Below are 15,251 nucleotides of genomic sequence, written 5' to 3'. Positions count from 1 at the left end.
ACAGGATGATCCGACCCTTGCTGGGATAATTATGTATCTGGAACTTGATGCAGTAAAATTTAAAAATTCCTACTGCAAGCTGCAAATCCCCACTGAAATATAAATGGTCGCTGTGGAAACCAGAAGATGAAACACTTAACGTTTTTTTCTCTGACTGGAAGTTTACGTTTCTTTCTCTGACAGAGCCAGTGATTCACATCAGATTAGACTGAAGCCATTGAAATCATTGCCCTTTTAAAGTCTCCAGAGTAAATGACATGACAAGTGACGGTGTGGAACATTGTAAAAGTTTCTTGACACCTCCTTCCTCTGTTTTAGCAGGGAGAGCAGCCATTCAGCCCATCATATCCATGATTACTATCAAGAATCCATTTACACTCTTTCTCCATTCATCATATTTTAGTCTTAATACATTCCCATCGACACACCCAGAACACAGACAGTACAGTTCAGGCCCTTTGGTGCACAATGTCATGCGGAGCTTTTAACCTACTGCAAGATCAACTTAACCATCCCTCTCACATAGACCTCCATTTTACTTTCATCAATGTACCTTCAATGCCACAAAGTATCTACCACCACTGTCACCCCCAACGGAATGTTCCACGCACCACCACTCTGTGTTAAAAAAACCTGCGTCCACATCCCCACATATTTTCCCCCATCACTCTAATGTGTGTCATCTTATGTTAGCTATTGACACCCTGTGAAAAAAGCATTTGCCTTTCTTTCCATTTATTCCTCTTATCGTCTTACACATCTCTAGCAAGTTACCTCTCATCCTCCTTCGTTCCAAAGGGAAAAGCCCTAGCTCACTCAACTATCCCCATAGGACATGCTCTCTAATCCAGGTAGCATCTTGGTAAATCTCCTCTACACCCTCTCTAATGCTTCCATGTTCTTCCTGTAAGGAGGCAAGCAAAACTGAACACAATACTCCAAGAGTCATCTCACTATGGTTTTAGAGAGCTGCAACATTACCTCAAGGCTCTTAAACTCAATCCCCCAACTAATGAAGGTCAACACACCATACACCTTCTTAACAACCCTATCACCTTGTGCAGCAATCTTGAGGGATCTATGGAGGTGGACTTCAAGATCCCTCTGTTCCTCTACACTGCTAAGAATCCTTACATTAACTTTGTTCATTTAACACTTCTCCAGGTTGAATTCCATCTGGCTCTTCTCAGTCCAGCTCTGCATCCAGTCATGCCTCATGGTATCCCTTATCAACACACTGGAGCCAATTGACAGTAACTGCTCAAGTCACATATCTTTTTGAATACAAGAGACTGCTCCACCGAGAGAAACCATGTGGCCACAGGGAGAACATACATTGCTGGAGCATCCAGGTCACCGAAGCTCTATAGCAGAGGCTTGACCAGCCGCACTACCAATCCTGTAGGTTCAATGGTTTCATTTAATACCAGAGAATGTATACAGTATGCAGCCTGAAATTCTTACTCTTCACAGACATCCATAAAGCAGAAGAAAACCTCAAAGAATGAATGGCAGAAAAACGTAAGAACTCCCTTCTCCCCTTCTCTCGCACAGGCATCAGCAAAGCATCAACCTTCCCCTACTTGTTCCAGCAGGAAGCATCTGACCCGACCTCACCCCCCCCCCCAACCAGCTGCGGGATGTCAAAGTGGCGGATGATGGACTCTAGATCATGGTCTCTGTAGTCCATCATCCTCCACTTCGACATCCCACAGACTCTCTCTCAGTAAGGAGGGAGAGGGAGGTATCACTCCTGCCACTGTGAGAGGAAGACCAAACGCTCGCTGTTTTGAAGGTACAGTCTGCAGTGTCACTGATTCGAGATCACCTGATTCGGGGGAGAGGAGGGAAATGGGGGGGGCAACAAGGGGTCACTTGAATGCAGAGTTCCACTCATTCCACATTTTATAGGTCAACCATACTAATATATATTGGCCACTCCACCAATTATCCAGTCACATGCTTTACCAGCCAATTCCACAAACAAATTTGATTATATACAGCAGTATAATATACAGTTGACACTGTATAATACATTGAACGTACATTGTGAGGCATGCTTGGTCTTTATATTGTCAGCAGAGTTCTACCTGTGTGTAAAAAAAAATCACAAGTCTTTGAAGATACTTTCCCCACTAAGAACCAAATATTCAGCTTCGAGATGAATGATGTAACATTCATTGACTTTACTGGAAAGGGCAATGGAGCCTTTATACTTGGCAAATGGCTTCACTGTTTCCATCAAAGTGGCTGTCCATTGAGATACAACAGCAAGTAACTAGTCAAGAGCCTTTGACAGATAATTTCACAAACCACTAAATGTGTGCACATTCTAAAATGGGTGAAATTTATTAATTTAAACTGAATATCCCATTAGGCAAACACTAAAGACAGATTGGGAGGATGCAGACAGTAAATCGATTTGCCTTGAATTACAGATAAACTCATCTGCCATTCATTCTTATCGGGTCAAAGTTGTTAATGGTTAAAGCGTCTGAATAATTTAGCAGCATTCAATGGATAATCTAGATTAGATTTTGATACTCTGTTTGAGAAAACATCCCAGCCAACTGGGAAAACAGGTACTAGTGATGTCCAATTGATAAAAAATATTCTAAATGCCAAACAGAAAGTTAATAGTCCAGGTAATGTCAATAATCTGAAGATTACTTCTGTGTAAAGTATAAATTGCTCAGTCATTGGTCATAAACTCACTGTACTGGATCGACTTGGCCTTTTGTACAAAATATTTATTTTCATGCAAATCTCAATGAAACTAAATCCTGTTGATATCGACCTGAGCATTAACTCTTAATGCTTGCTTTCATTAGTCGCGTCATTGAGTTCAAAAGTCAGGAGGTTATGTTGCAGCTTTGCAAAACTCTGGTTAGGCCACATTTTGAGGATTGCATACAGTTCTGGTCGCTCCACTGTAGGAAGGATGTTGAGGCTCTGGAGAGAGTGCAGAAAAGTTTTTCAAGGATGCTGCCTGGTTTAGAGGGCATGTACTGTCAGAAAGCTGGATAAACTTGGGTTGTTTCCTCTGGAGCGTCGGAGCCTGAGGTTTACAACATTATGAGAGGCATTGATAAAGTGGACAGGGAGTATCTTTACCCCAGGGTAGGAATGTCTAATACCAGAGGGCATATATTGAAGGGGAGAGGAGGTAAGTTCAAAGGGGATGTGGGGGTAAGTTTTTTGTACTCAGAGAGTGGAGAGCACTGCCTGGTATGATGGTAAAGGCAAATACATTAGAAGCTTTTAAGAGACGGTTAGATAGGCACATTAATATGAGGAAGATGGAGGGATTTGGGCATTGGGTAGGTAGGACGGATGAGCGTTTGGGTGTTTTGATTTGCTTCTTAGTGGATTGCCACAACATTGTGCGTCGAAGGACCTGTTCCTGAGCCGTCCTGTTCTACATCTACGGAAAATTAAAACCACAGTTCCCTGGACTTTTACAGTGGTCCTGAACTTCTCTCTGAGGGCATTTCTCATATTCAGAGCATTCCGCCTTTTTGGCCGGTTGGATTTCAACATCGCACATTCCCAGCCTATCCCCGCTCTGATGGTAAGCAGCAATGAAGGAGAGGAAAAGAAAGTGAAAACAGAGTCCCTCACTCAGAGGGACAGTGGTTTCAGATTAGGAACAGGCATCTGGATTTTATTGTTCTGGCAGCTGAGGTTCTAGCCTACTTCCTACGGAATGAGACATCGCTTGAGCATTTCCCATCAACTCTCCTCTGACAACTTCCAAACCAATGACACCACCAAGAATGCAAAAATTTTTCTAATAACGGAAACTGACAAGGTCTTTACAGGGCCATCGATTTACATAAACTTAAATGGAGCAAAAATAAGAATAGATACGTCAACACAAGAGGCCAGGATTTGTTCAGTTATCTTATAATAACTGTATTGAAAAATATACATTGTTCAAGTGTATTGAATTGTACAAACAAGCAGACAACAATGAATCAGCCCCATACGACAATTCACTTAATCAAATCCCATTTCATTCCTGTATGCTGTTAACTACTTTCTGTGTTCCTTGTTGCACTGGAGAACAAATATTTTGCTTTCTGAATACTTTTGGGTGTATCTTATGGATTTTGGGCAACTGATCATGAAAACCATCACAAAATTTCCCTATCATGCACCATTTTTAAAAAATCATCTGTATTTGTTATTTCAATTCATAAATCAAGTCAGAATAACTGATGCCAAGATTAAGGAAGGCATTGTTGTTGGTCCTCAAATCAAACAGGTCAACAATGGCAGGCAATTTAAGGAACTTCTAGTAGAACTGGAGAAAATCACGTGGAAAGCATTCAAGGCTGTTGCTGAAAATTTTCTTGGCAACTACAGAGCATCTAACTATGTGGAGCTGATTGACAACATGCTTCAAGCACACAAAACCCATGAAGTGTAACATGTCGCTAAAGATTCATTTTCTACTTTCCCATTTAGACTTCTTCCCTGCAAATCTTGGTGCTGTCAGTTACGAGCACGGTGAAAGGTTTCAACAGGACATTACAGTCATGGAGAAACGGTATCAGGGCAACTGGAATCCATCGATGCTGGCTGATTATCGTTGGACACCTGAGCGAGAAGCCTCAGACACTGAGTACAAATGAAAATCATCAACAAAACATTTATAGCTTCATTGAACTATTGCAAAGTGTCATCACCATTATGCAATTAAACACATTATATTTAATAAAAGTTAATTTCTTGTTTTTCCAAATTCCTATATAGTCTGAAATTATATTGTGTTCAGCTTCAAGTGATCTATCATAAACAAAAATAATTTCTGAGGATGCGTCATTTTTGAAAAACAATGTCATCCAGTGTTAATGGTTTTGTTTGAGAACAGCAAAGCTCTGTATTCAATTCAATCTAAGCAATATAAAGGACTCAAACTGCTCAGTTTAATACCAACAAAAACAAAATCCAAAAGATATTCTTGGAAAAGCTTGTTTTCCTTCACCAATAAAACTCCACACCAGTAATAAATGTCAAGCAAACAAAATTGACATTTTCATTCATTCTGCAACTTTAAGACAATCGGCCCCAATTCCACTTGCTCTTTCCTACCAATCACATGCCAAAGCTGATCAGGAGACAATGGTGAGTTTAAATGGAAGTGAAAACTGTTCTTATTATTACTCTGACATGGACAGACCCAAGCCCGGCTACAAGAGGATGAGGATTGGGTCAGGGGCTCGCAACTCCATAACGCAGCGCTACAGAAACATCAACAGAAGCTTGAAAGGCCTCATCCCTAGAAGAGGAAGGATACAATGAGATGATGGCCCCATCTGGAAACAATGTGAAAGAATGCCCGGAACTGAGGACGCTGGCAAGCTGCTGTCGGTGGCCAATGGCCCAGTAGGGGTGCTGGACTTAGGAAGGTTAATACCATTATCAATTTAGTTAAGCTTTACAAAACCTGAAAGTTGAACCATTTCTTGACATTTTCTTAATGTCTGATATTGCCAAACACCAATTTTTTTAAAAAATCCACAAACTAAACCAAAGTTGACAATTGAATACTCCAAGCCCCTGTCACGTAAAACAAGAGGATCCAAATTGAATTGAAAATCTAACTGGACTCGGCAGTAGAGATCACAGCTTGCTAATACTGATTCACTATGTCTCTCGGAACATCAGACATGCAGCAGTTTATTCAGTTCGGATAGTGTGAATTAGTTGCGAATGTGAACAGAACTAACTTTCCAAAATGATTCTGAGAACGATGTCATTGAGCCAGGACAAAAAGCAGCAACCACACAAGGCTCACAAACACCAAATAATACCAACTAACAAGACATTAAATCAAAGGGAATTATTAATTTCTTTCCACAATCCCTGCGGATTTTGTATGCTCTCTATAGGGTTAATACACAAACAGCCGTATGCATTAAAACTTCAAATAGTATTTTGCACATATTTGAAGATAAAATATTTTACTCGCAAATTGTCATTTAACCCCCCTGACACACAATATCCATTTTAAATTTTAAAAAAGAGTTAATGCCATTTTTTCACTTGAGTGACTCACCTGCATAACTCATTGCTACAACATTCACCAATCATCCGAATTATTCACCCTATCTCACCACAAGCAGCTGAGATGCAGTTCAGTCCTTGCAATATTTGAACCAGCCTTACCTGGGGACAGTCCTTGATGTAGTGTCCTTTGTTGAAGCAGAGGTGGCATAAATAATTGGGTGGGGGCCTCTTGCCAGGTTTGCGAGGTTCAGCCGATAGGGATAGATCCGAGAAGTGGTCTGTCAGTGAGCTCAGTCCATCCACGATGTTGCTCAATGAACCATAGGGAGAGGCATTCTTGTACAATCCACTGCTGATAGGCTGGATAATGGATAAAGAAAAATTACTCATAACACACGATCATAATGATAGAAAAACTATGTAGCAAGGTGGGATTAGACTGATCTTAGGGTAGTTCTAAAGGCTGATACTACATTGTGTGCAATAATGTACACTGACCATATCTGCTTGATTGCACAATCAAAAAGATCTGACCCAACATGGAATAAATAGTTCTACTACCAATTCACTCTCCCTGTTCAAAACAGGCCAGTGAAGCAGGAAGATGTGAAATATAAGAGCAAAAGATATAGGAGCAGAATTAGGCCATTCAGCCCATCAAGTCTGCTTCACCATTCAGTCACAGCCAAATTATTGTTCGTCTCAACCTCATTTTCTTGCCTTCTCCCTGTAGCCTTTGCTAATCAAGAACCGATCAATCTCCAGTTTAAATATACGCAGAGCCGTCCATGGCAATGAATTCCATAGATTCACCACCCTCTGGCTAAAGAAATTCCTCCTCATTTCTGTTCTAAAAAGCCATCTTTCTATTCTGAAGCTGCTCCCTTTGGTCATGGACTCTCCCACTATAGGAAACACCCTCTCAACGTCCACTCTATCTAGGCCTTTCAACATCAGATAGGTCTCAATGAGATTGCCCTCATTCTTCCAAACTCCAGTGAGTACAGGCTCAGAGCCATCAAATGCTTTTCATTCATTAAACCATTCTTTCCCAGGATCATTCCTGTGAACCTCCTCTGCCATTCCAGCATATCATTTCATAGATAAAGGCCCAAAACTGCTTACAATACTCCAAGTGTGGTCTAACCGGCACCTTGTAAAGCTTCCACATTACATCCTTGCTTTTATATCCTAGTGCTCTAATCTGAATGCTAACATTGCATTTGCCTGCCTTAGGACAGCATGGTAGCATAGTGGTTAGTGTAACATTATTATAGCCCCAGCAGTTGGGGTTCAGTTGCCATCGCAGCCTGCAAGGAGTTTGTACTAACTCTCTGTGACTGCTTGGGTTTCTGCCAGGTGCTCTGGTTTCCTCCCACATTCCAAAGACATATGTGTTGGCGGGTTAATCAGTCACGTGGGTGTAATTGTGCAGCGTGGGCTTGTTGGGCTGGAGAGCCTGTTACTGTGCTATAAGTTTCTAAATCTAAATCCACTACAGACTCAACCTTTAGTGAATCCTGCCCTTGGACTCCCAAGTCCTTTGCACCTCTGATTATTAAGTCCCACGTCAATCAGCAAGTGGCGAAAGGAGCAGAATTGTGATGTCCAGAAGACTTGTGCTCACACTGCATCAGAGTATGTGGATTCTGGATCCACATCCAGCCTTCTGAAGACCCACCAATGGACAACCCCTTAAGAACTGGTGATCACACTAATTTTAAATCAGTGACAAAGGGGACAAGCTGACAAAGGTGGACACTCCCTCACTGTTTTCACAATTACAACAGACATCCTGTTGGTAAAGTTTTCCACATCTGCATCTGGGAAGATGAGGTCGAGTCAACAAGAATGGATGCATGAGTCTACAGGTCGATCAGATTTGGTGGTGAGAGGGGAGAGGGGTTTAATTCCACATTTCCAACTGGCTGTGCTTCTTTGTGCTGCTGTACAAACAATTCCATAAACCCATCCTAGAATCCAGTAACCTCATCCCTCCTTGTCCCCTTCTCTGACCAGGAGAACAAAAGCATCTCACTGCCTCGTTATAATCTCACACGGTACTGTTCACCTGTGGCACACTTGCCCTGTAGTTGTTACACTGTATTGTTTTTGTTTTAACCTCTTTTAGCCCAATGCACTCTGTAAAGGTTTCATCTGCATGAACAGTATGCAAGACAAGCTTTTCACTGATGTGACAATAACAAGCTAACCAATAATTAATCAGCTTACCCTCCTAGAACAGAAGTCAAAAAAATGACCTCTCCCTTTCTCCTCCTGCTTATAATTGGTTAAACCTACTGAATATCGTAAGGCTTAGATAAAGTGGAGGATGGTGGGGTGGAGATACTGTATATATCTACCAAAGGAGGTGTAAAGTGCTCTTTCCTTCTGCTAGCCTGCAGGTCACCCTTGGGCAAGGTGTTACACCGGCTTAGCTCCCCAGTCAGGGTCACATGAAGGTACAGCAGGCGGTGAAAAAGGCGAATGGTATGCTGGCATTTATAGCGAGAGGATTTGAGTACAGGAGCAGGGAGGTACTACTGCAGTTGTACAAGGCCTTGGTGAGACCGCACCTGGAGTATTGTGTGCAGTTTTGGTCCCCTAATCTGAGGAAAGACATCCTTGCCATAGAGGGAGTACAGAGAAGGTTCACCAGATTGATTCCTGGGATGGCAGGACTTTCATATGAAGAAAGAATGTATGAACTGGGCTTGTACTCGTTGGAATTTAGAAGATTGAGGGGGGATCTGATTGAAACCTATAAGATCCTAAAGGGATTGGACAGGCTAGATGCAGGAAGATTGTTCCCGATATTGGGGAAGTCCAGAACGAGGGGTCACAGTTTGAGGATAGAGGAGAAGCCTTTTAGGACGGAGATTAGGAAAAACTTCTTCACACAGAGAGTGGTGAATCTGTGGAATTCTCTCCCACAGGAAACAGTTGAGGCCAGTTCATTGGCTATATTTAAGAGGGAGTTAGATATGGCCCTTGTGGCTACGGGGGTCAGGGGGTATGGAGGGAAGGCTGGGGCGGTGTTCTGAGTTGGATGATCAGCCATGATCATAATAAATGGCGGTGCAGGCTCGAAGGGCCGAATGGCCTACTCCTGCACCTATTTTCTATGTTTCTATGAAGCCGTGGGAGCAGGTGGTGGCCGGTCGTACATCACAAATCCTGGTTATGCGACCACTGACACCAGGCAGGCAGTCTCTGTAGAGTATTGATAAAGGCTGGTATCAGCTGTCTTGTAAAGACTCTGCCCAGAGGAGGCACTTCTGTAGAAAGATTTGCCAGGAACAATCACAGTCAAGACCATGATCACCCATGTCACGGCACAGCACACAATGACGATGATGAGATAGAGTGGATGCAGAAGGATGTCTCCTATAGTGGGGGAGTCCAGGATCAGATGGCACAGCCTCAGAATAGAAGGACAGTTCTTTACAACAGAGATAAAGGAGGAACTTCTTTACACACAGGGTGGTGGATCTGTGGAATTCATTGCCAGTTGGTAGTGGAGGCCAAGTCACTATGGAGGCCTGACGGTTATGGGGGAAAGGCAGGAGAATGGGGTTGAGAGGGATAATAAATCGAATAGTGGAGCAGATTGGATGGGCCAAATGATCTAATTCTGCTATTATGTCTCATGATCTTAAAATGTCCCAGTGGGGATACAAACAGGCTGCACATCCATGTAAGCTCCATTGCCGCTAGGACACCACTGTCCCAGTAAAGCTGATGGCCTAACAGGCTTCATAAATGCTATTCACACAGTGCTTTCATAGTCCCTGTTCGATTTCTGTCTCAGCCAAACCACAAAGGAGACGTTATCAGCTTCCAAAGCAGTGCCTCACTGGCCACGCACTGAATTAAACTTGTACTTTTCTTAAAAGGGCAATGGCTGTTTTTGCAGTTGGAAGCATTTTCCTTCAGATGACATTGCCATTTGAAGAATCTGAATGGATTCCTCTAGGAAGCTTGCTGGAAAATTGCTGAAACAGGATGGCTGGAAAGTTGAGCAAATCTGTCCACACTGGGGGAAAATTTCTCCATACTCCCCAATACAGTAGGTTTCTGCACAAGCCCTCCACGTTGACTACTACTGAACCTCTAATCGTTTCAGACCCTTTCTCTTCCTCTCCTCACACCTTTTACACCAGTCCAGCAAAGCAGAGAAACAGTCCATTCGGCCCATTGAATCCATGATCTCTCCCTCTGTAACAATGTATTCAGTTCCATTCCTCCCTAATCAAACATCACACACTGCAGAACTACTTTTTAAACTAAAACGTTAACCTGTTTATTTATTTATTGAGGTACAGCATGGAGTACACCCATCCGGCCCTTCGAGCCATGCCACTCAGCAAACACCAATTTTCATCCTAGTCTAAACATGGGACAATTCACAACGACCAATTAGTCTAATGGGTATGCCTGTGGACTGTGCAGGAAACCGGAGCACCCGGAGGAAACCCATGTGGTCATGTGGGGAATGTAGGAACTCCTCACAGAAAGCAGCGGGTATTGAACCCTGTACTGTAACGTGTTGTGCTAACCACTATGCTACCATGCTGCCATGTTACAATCTCTCCACGTCTGCGCAAGCTTAAACTCTTCCATCGTGTTCTCAAACAACTGAATGTTTCATTACTCTGGTATCCAATTGCTCAGTGAAATAGCAGATGATCGGATGATAGTTAGCTGCATTAAGGGCACGACATGAGCCAACTCCCAATAGAGTCTACTGTATAAAACAGCAACACATTGAATTATGCAATGTATATGCTAATAAACGTGCAGATCTAGACATGTTGAAATACTAACACGTACTATACACTCAGTGGTCACTTATTGGGTACATCTGTTTGTCAATGCAAATATCTACTCAGCAAACATGTGGCAGCAACTCAATACATAAAAACATGCAGACAAGGTCCAGAAGTTCAGTTGTTGTTCAGACCAAACATCGGAATGGGGAAGAAATGTGATCTAAGTGACCTTAACTGTAGACTGATTATTTGGTGTGAGGTGGGGTGGTTTGAGCATCTCAAAGGCTGCTGGTCCCCTGAGATTTTCAAGCCCAACAGTTTCTGGAGTTTATGGGGAATGGTGCAAGAAACAAAAGCATCCAGTGAGTGGCAGTTCTGTGGATGAAAACACCTTGTTAATGAGAGAGATCAGAGGAGAATGGCCAGACTGGTTCAAGCTGACAGGAAGGCAACATTAACTCAGATAACCATGTGTTACAACAGCGTGCAGAAGAGCACCTCTGAACGCACAAGTTGACCCTTGAGTGGATGGGCAGCAGCAGCAGAGGTCCACAAGCATACAGTGTCAACTTTATTAGGTACAGGAGGTCCCCACTGTGTGTGCATTATGTGATATCAACATGTTTATTTATAAATATGTATTGGTAGACTGAAGTTATGAACAGTGGCACTAGTTAAAACCATTCAACAAGTCTTGTTCTTTCCAGACTACTGACCTCTAGTCTTCTGATGCCACCTCTCTACGTGATCAACTACTTCAGAATCAGAATCAGGTTTAATATCACCGGCACGTGCCGTGAAACTTGTTGACTTTGCAGCAGCAGTACAATGCAATAAATAATAATAGAGGGAAAAAACTGTGGATTACAATAAATATATATACTAAGTAGTTAAATTAAATAAGTAGAGCAAAAATAGAAATTAAAGCACTCGCCCATTCCTGCCTCCTCTGAATCCAATCAGCTCAACACCTTTGATTTTCAGATGTTCAGTATAATGCCATGGGCATTTTAGAGCAGAAGTTGATAAGATTCTTGTTAGTATGTGTGACAAAAGCTACAGGGAGAAGGCAGGGGAACCAGGGTTGAGATGGAAAATAAATCAGACATGGTCAAACGGTGGAGTAGATTTCAGGTTCATGCACTCAGTATTTTCCTCAAGGTCAGAGAATCAAGAACTAGAGGGCAGAGATTCAGAGTGAGAGGAGAAAGATTTAACAGGAATCTGAGGGGCAGCTTTTTCACCTGGAGGGATGTCCATACGTGGAATGAACTAAAAGAGGAAGTTGTTGGAGGAGGTATAACAACAACATTTAAAAGTTATTTGGATAGGTATAAGAAAGGTTTGGAGGGATATGGGCCAAATGCAGGTAAATAAGGCTACCTTCCACGGGCATCGTGGGTGACATGGATGGGTTGCACCTAAGGTGCCATTTCCAAGCTGTATCAAAATACTGAGTACAGGAGATAAGCTAAGATGTTAAAGTTGTACATGTTGGCAAGACCCAATTTGGAGTATTGTGTGGTTTTGTTCACCTACCTACAGAAAAGTGGAAAGAGAAGAGAGAAAATTTACAAGGATGTTGCCGGGGCTGGAGTTATAGGGAAAGGTTGAATAGGTTAGGACTTTATTCCTTGGAACCTGGAAGGTTGAGAGGTTTTTGACAGAGGTATACAACATTATGGGAGGTATAGATAGGGAAAATACAAGAAAGCTTTTTCTACTGAGGTTGGGTGGTACTATAATTGGAGGTCACGAGTTAAGGGTGAAAGGTGAGAAGTTTAATGGGAACATGAGGGGAAACTTCTTCACTCGGAGGGTAGTGAGAGTGAGTATCAAGCTGCCAACTTAAGTGGTGCATACAAGCTTGATTTCACCATTTAAGAGAAGCTTGGATAGGTACATGGATAGTAAGGGTATGGAGAGTTATAGACCAGTACAGGTTGATCAGAGTGATCAGTTTAAATGATATGGCATGGACTAAATGGGCCAAAAGGCCTGTTTTTGTGCTGTACTTTTCTATGACTCTGTGACTCTTTGTGCTGTTTCCTTTAACTTGTTTATCTATATTTTGTTACAACAAATATCACACAATTCTCCTCCAGTAGCACTCATGAACTCTTAACAATTTAGCTGCAAAAGTATTGTAAAGGCTTTGTGAAGTATCACTTAAAGCAACACATCCCTTTCATAAATCAAGGAACACTTTCACAACAGTTCAATCATCCCCCTCAAATCATCACCTCCTCTCGTGGTGACACTCCACACCCCCATGGCCCCACTGTAAGGACTATTTCCTCAGCTGCAACACTCCCAGACTGGGCAATTTTACAGTGGTTCTCAGGCCTTGGCCTCGTTTCAAAACCACAGCTAATTAAATGTTTATCATCTTATCTTTCGAAGTCAGCATTTTGAATGGCATCTGAAAAGACTTATTGAAGACCCTTTTAACGTTCTAACACCCCCCCCCCCCGCCAAAGAACGGAAAAGTCTACAGAAAGTGATGGATACAGTCTAGTCCATCGCAGAAAAATCCCTCCCCACCACTGCGCGCATCTAAGGCGTGTTGCCACAAGCAAGCAGCATCCATCAAGGACCCCACCATCCAGGCCACGCTCTCGTCCCATTCCCACCATCGGGCAGGAGGTACAGGAGCCTCAGGTCCCGGCACACTTATTATCTTTCAACCATCAGACCCCTGAATCGGTGTGGATAACTTCACTTCTCTCAATTGATTTCACAACCTTTCACTTCCAAGGACTCTGCAACTCACGCTCCCTGTATTATTGTTTACTTGCACTATTTGTTTTATTTTGCACATTGGTTGCTTGTCACTCTTTACGTATCGTTTTTCATTAATTCCATTGAATTTCCTATAAATGCCCGCAATAAATGAATCTCCAGATTGTATACGACGATATTTACGTACTTTGCTAACAAATGCTTGACCTCGTCAAACATTGCCCTTTTAAGATCCGCTACCGGACTACCAGCTAGCGCGGACAGCAATGGCCAGAGCCTACATGTCGCGTTATTTTTGCAAGCGTTAATGCAACGAGATATCTCTGCTCTGAAAATAACGGCCACCCTTCGGTTTGCAATCTCCCCCTTTACCCCTCTGTTTGATCAGCCTACTGGCCTGCTGTCTCTGATTTATCCCCTTTTGGAAATACACAGGGTGCGAATACTCCAGCCCCTCTCCCTTCCCCTCCCCACACCGTCCCTACTTGCAGCTGATTAAGTACCATGAATCCTAACCCGAAATCAGTGACTCTTCACTAGTTGGGTTAATGATTGTAACATTATTAGCGAGCTGTCAATTAGAGTGAATCTCCTGCAAGCACAAGAGAGGAGTCTTTGGAGGTATCACATACACCTTGAAATGTGGAATTGAGTTATGGCACGTCTCAAATGTCTGACGACAGTTGACACTAATGTGCTACTTCGGTATTCTGGTGGTAAGACTCTACGCCAGAGATTATACAGTTAGTCAACGGCTTGGAAATTGTGAAAGTGGGCTATAACTGACAAAACAGCGAGACGAACAGCTTCGTACAGTCAAAAGTCACAGCGGTTAGACTATATCGAAATGCAGTCTAATGGCGGACGTTAGAGAGACTGTCCAAACGCTAAGAAACTTAACCAGAAGTTTTAAGAGAGTGAACAACGAGAAACACGCCGTTTCAGAGAGCTCGGAAGGGGAGGGGTGGGGTTTTCACTGACTCTTACTCGCACCTCGTTCCTGTGGAGCTGGGAAAAGTTGTTGAGATAATTGGAACAGAGCGAAGTCCCCAGATCAGCAGCTTTGGCATAGTTGAGATCTTGGTGGTGGCTCGCCGGCTCGGGCCTGAAGGCATCGAAGGCACTAGGCTGGTGGGTGTCCTGAAGAGACAGATAGACCCAGTTCAGGAGCTGGGCTGGCTGGTACACCGAGGCGCTGGTGTCGATTGCTGAAAGTAGGCTCATCCTTTGTCCCCTCTCGCTTTGCAGGGATTGAGTCTGTGTATGTATGTATCTATATGTGTGTGTAAGGTCCCAAACGAACGGAGCCCTTTGTGTTTCTGTTGTGGGAACTTGTCAATTGAGGGAATTCCCCCCCTTTTTCTTCCCGTCTCTCCGCTGGGCGAAGGGCTCAAACTAATCCGCTAGCTCTTTATTCCCTCGGGGGTAGAGTTGGTGCGCAGGAGCCAATCACAGCTGCGCTCCGGCACCCGGAACTGCATCACCAGCGTTGATACATTTCACTGAAGAGATGGCGCGTTTCGGAGTTCCTAACGGTGCTGAGATTTCTCTTAAAGAGAACCGCAGCTGCTTTGGAGCGGTTGTGGTAGCCCGTGCATTGTCGTGCTAAAAGAGCTCCCAGCGACAAGCAAGGTCTCAGAATTACTGAAAGCAGAATGATCAAGAGCTTTTCCCTGAAATAGTATCCCGGATCTTTCCACCCAGCTGGACCGGGAGTTGGCA

At 43.2% G+C, this 15,251-nt stretch overlaps 1 protein-coding gene across 1 annotated transcript in view; it reads right to left on the bottom strand.

The window, feature by feature from the left end:
• Positions 1–14,988, bottom strand: part of zcchc24 (zinc finger, CCHC domain containing 24) — a 234,693-nt gene extending 219,705 nt beyond the window's left edge. The window contains exons 1-2 of the mRNA XM_072282842.1: positions 14,523–14,988; positions 6,175–6,375 (exon numbers count right to left, since the gene is read on the bottom strand). Coding sequence (XP_072138943.1) covers positions 6,175–6,375; positions 14,523–14,753 — 432 coding nt within the window. The 5' untranslated portion in view covers positions 14,754–14,988. The remainder of the gene's footprint in view (positions 1–6,174; positions 6,376–14,522) is intronic.
• Positions 14,989–15,251: the final 263 nt, after the last annotated feature.

This window comes from Mobula birostris, chromosome 18 (genome assembly GCF_030028105.1).
Source record: "Mobula birostris isolate sMobBir1 chromosome 18, sMobBir1.hap1, whole genome shotgun sequence".
Classification (NCBI taxonomy): domain Eukaryota; kingdom Metazoa; phylum Chordata; class Chondrichthyes; order Myliobatiformes; family Myliobatidae; genus Mobula; species Mobula birostris.
This window is presented reverse-complemented; position numbering and strand designations above follow the sequence as displayed.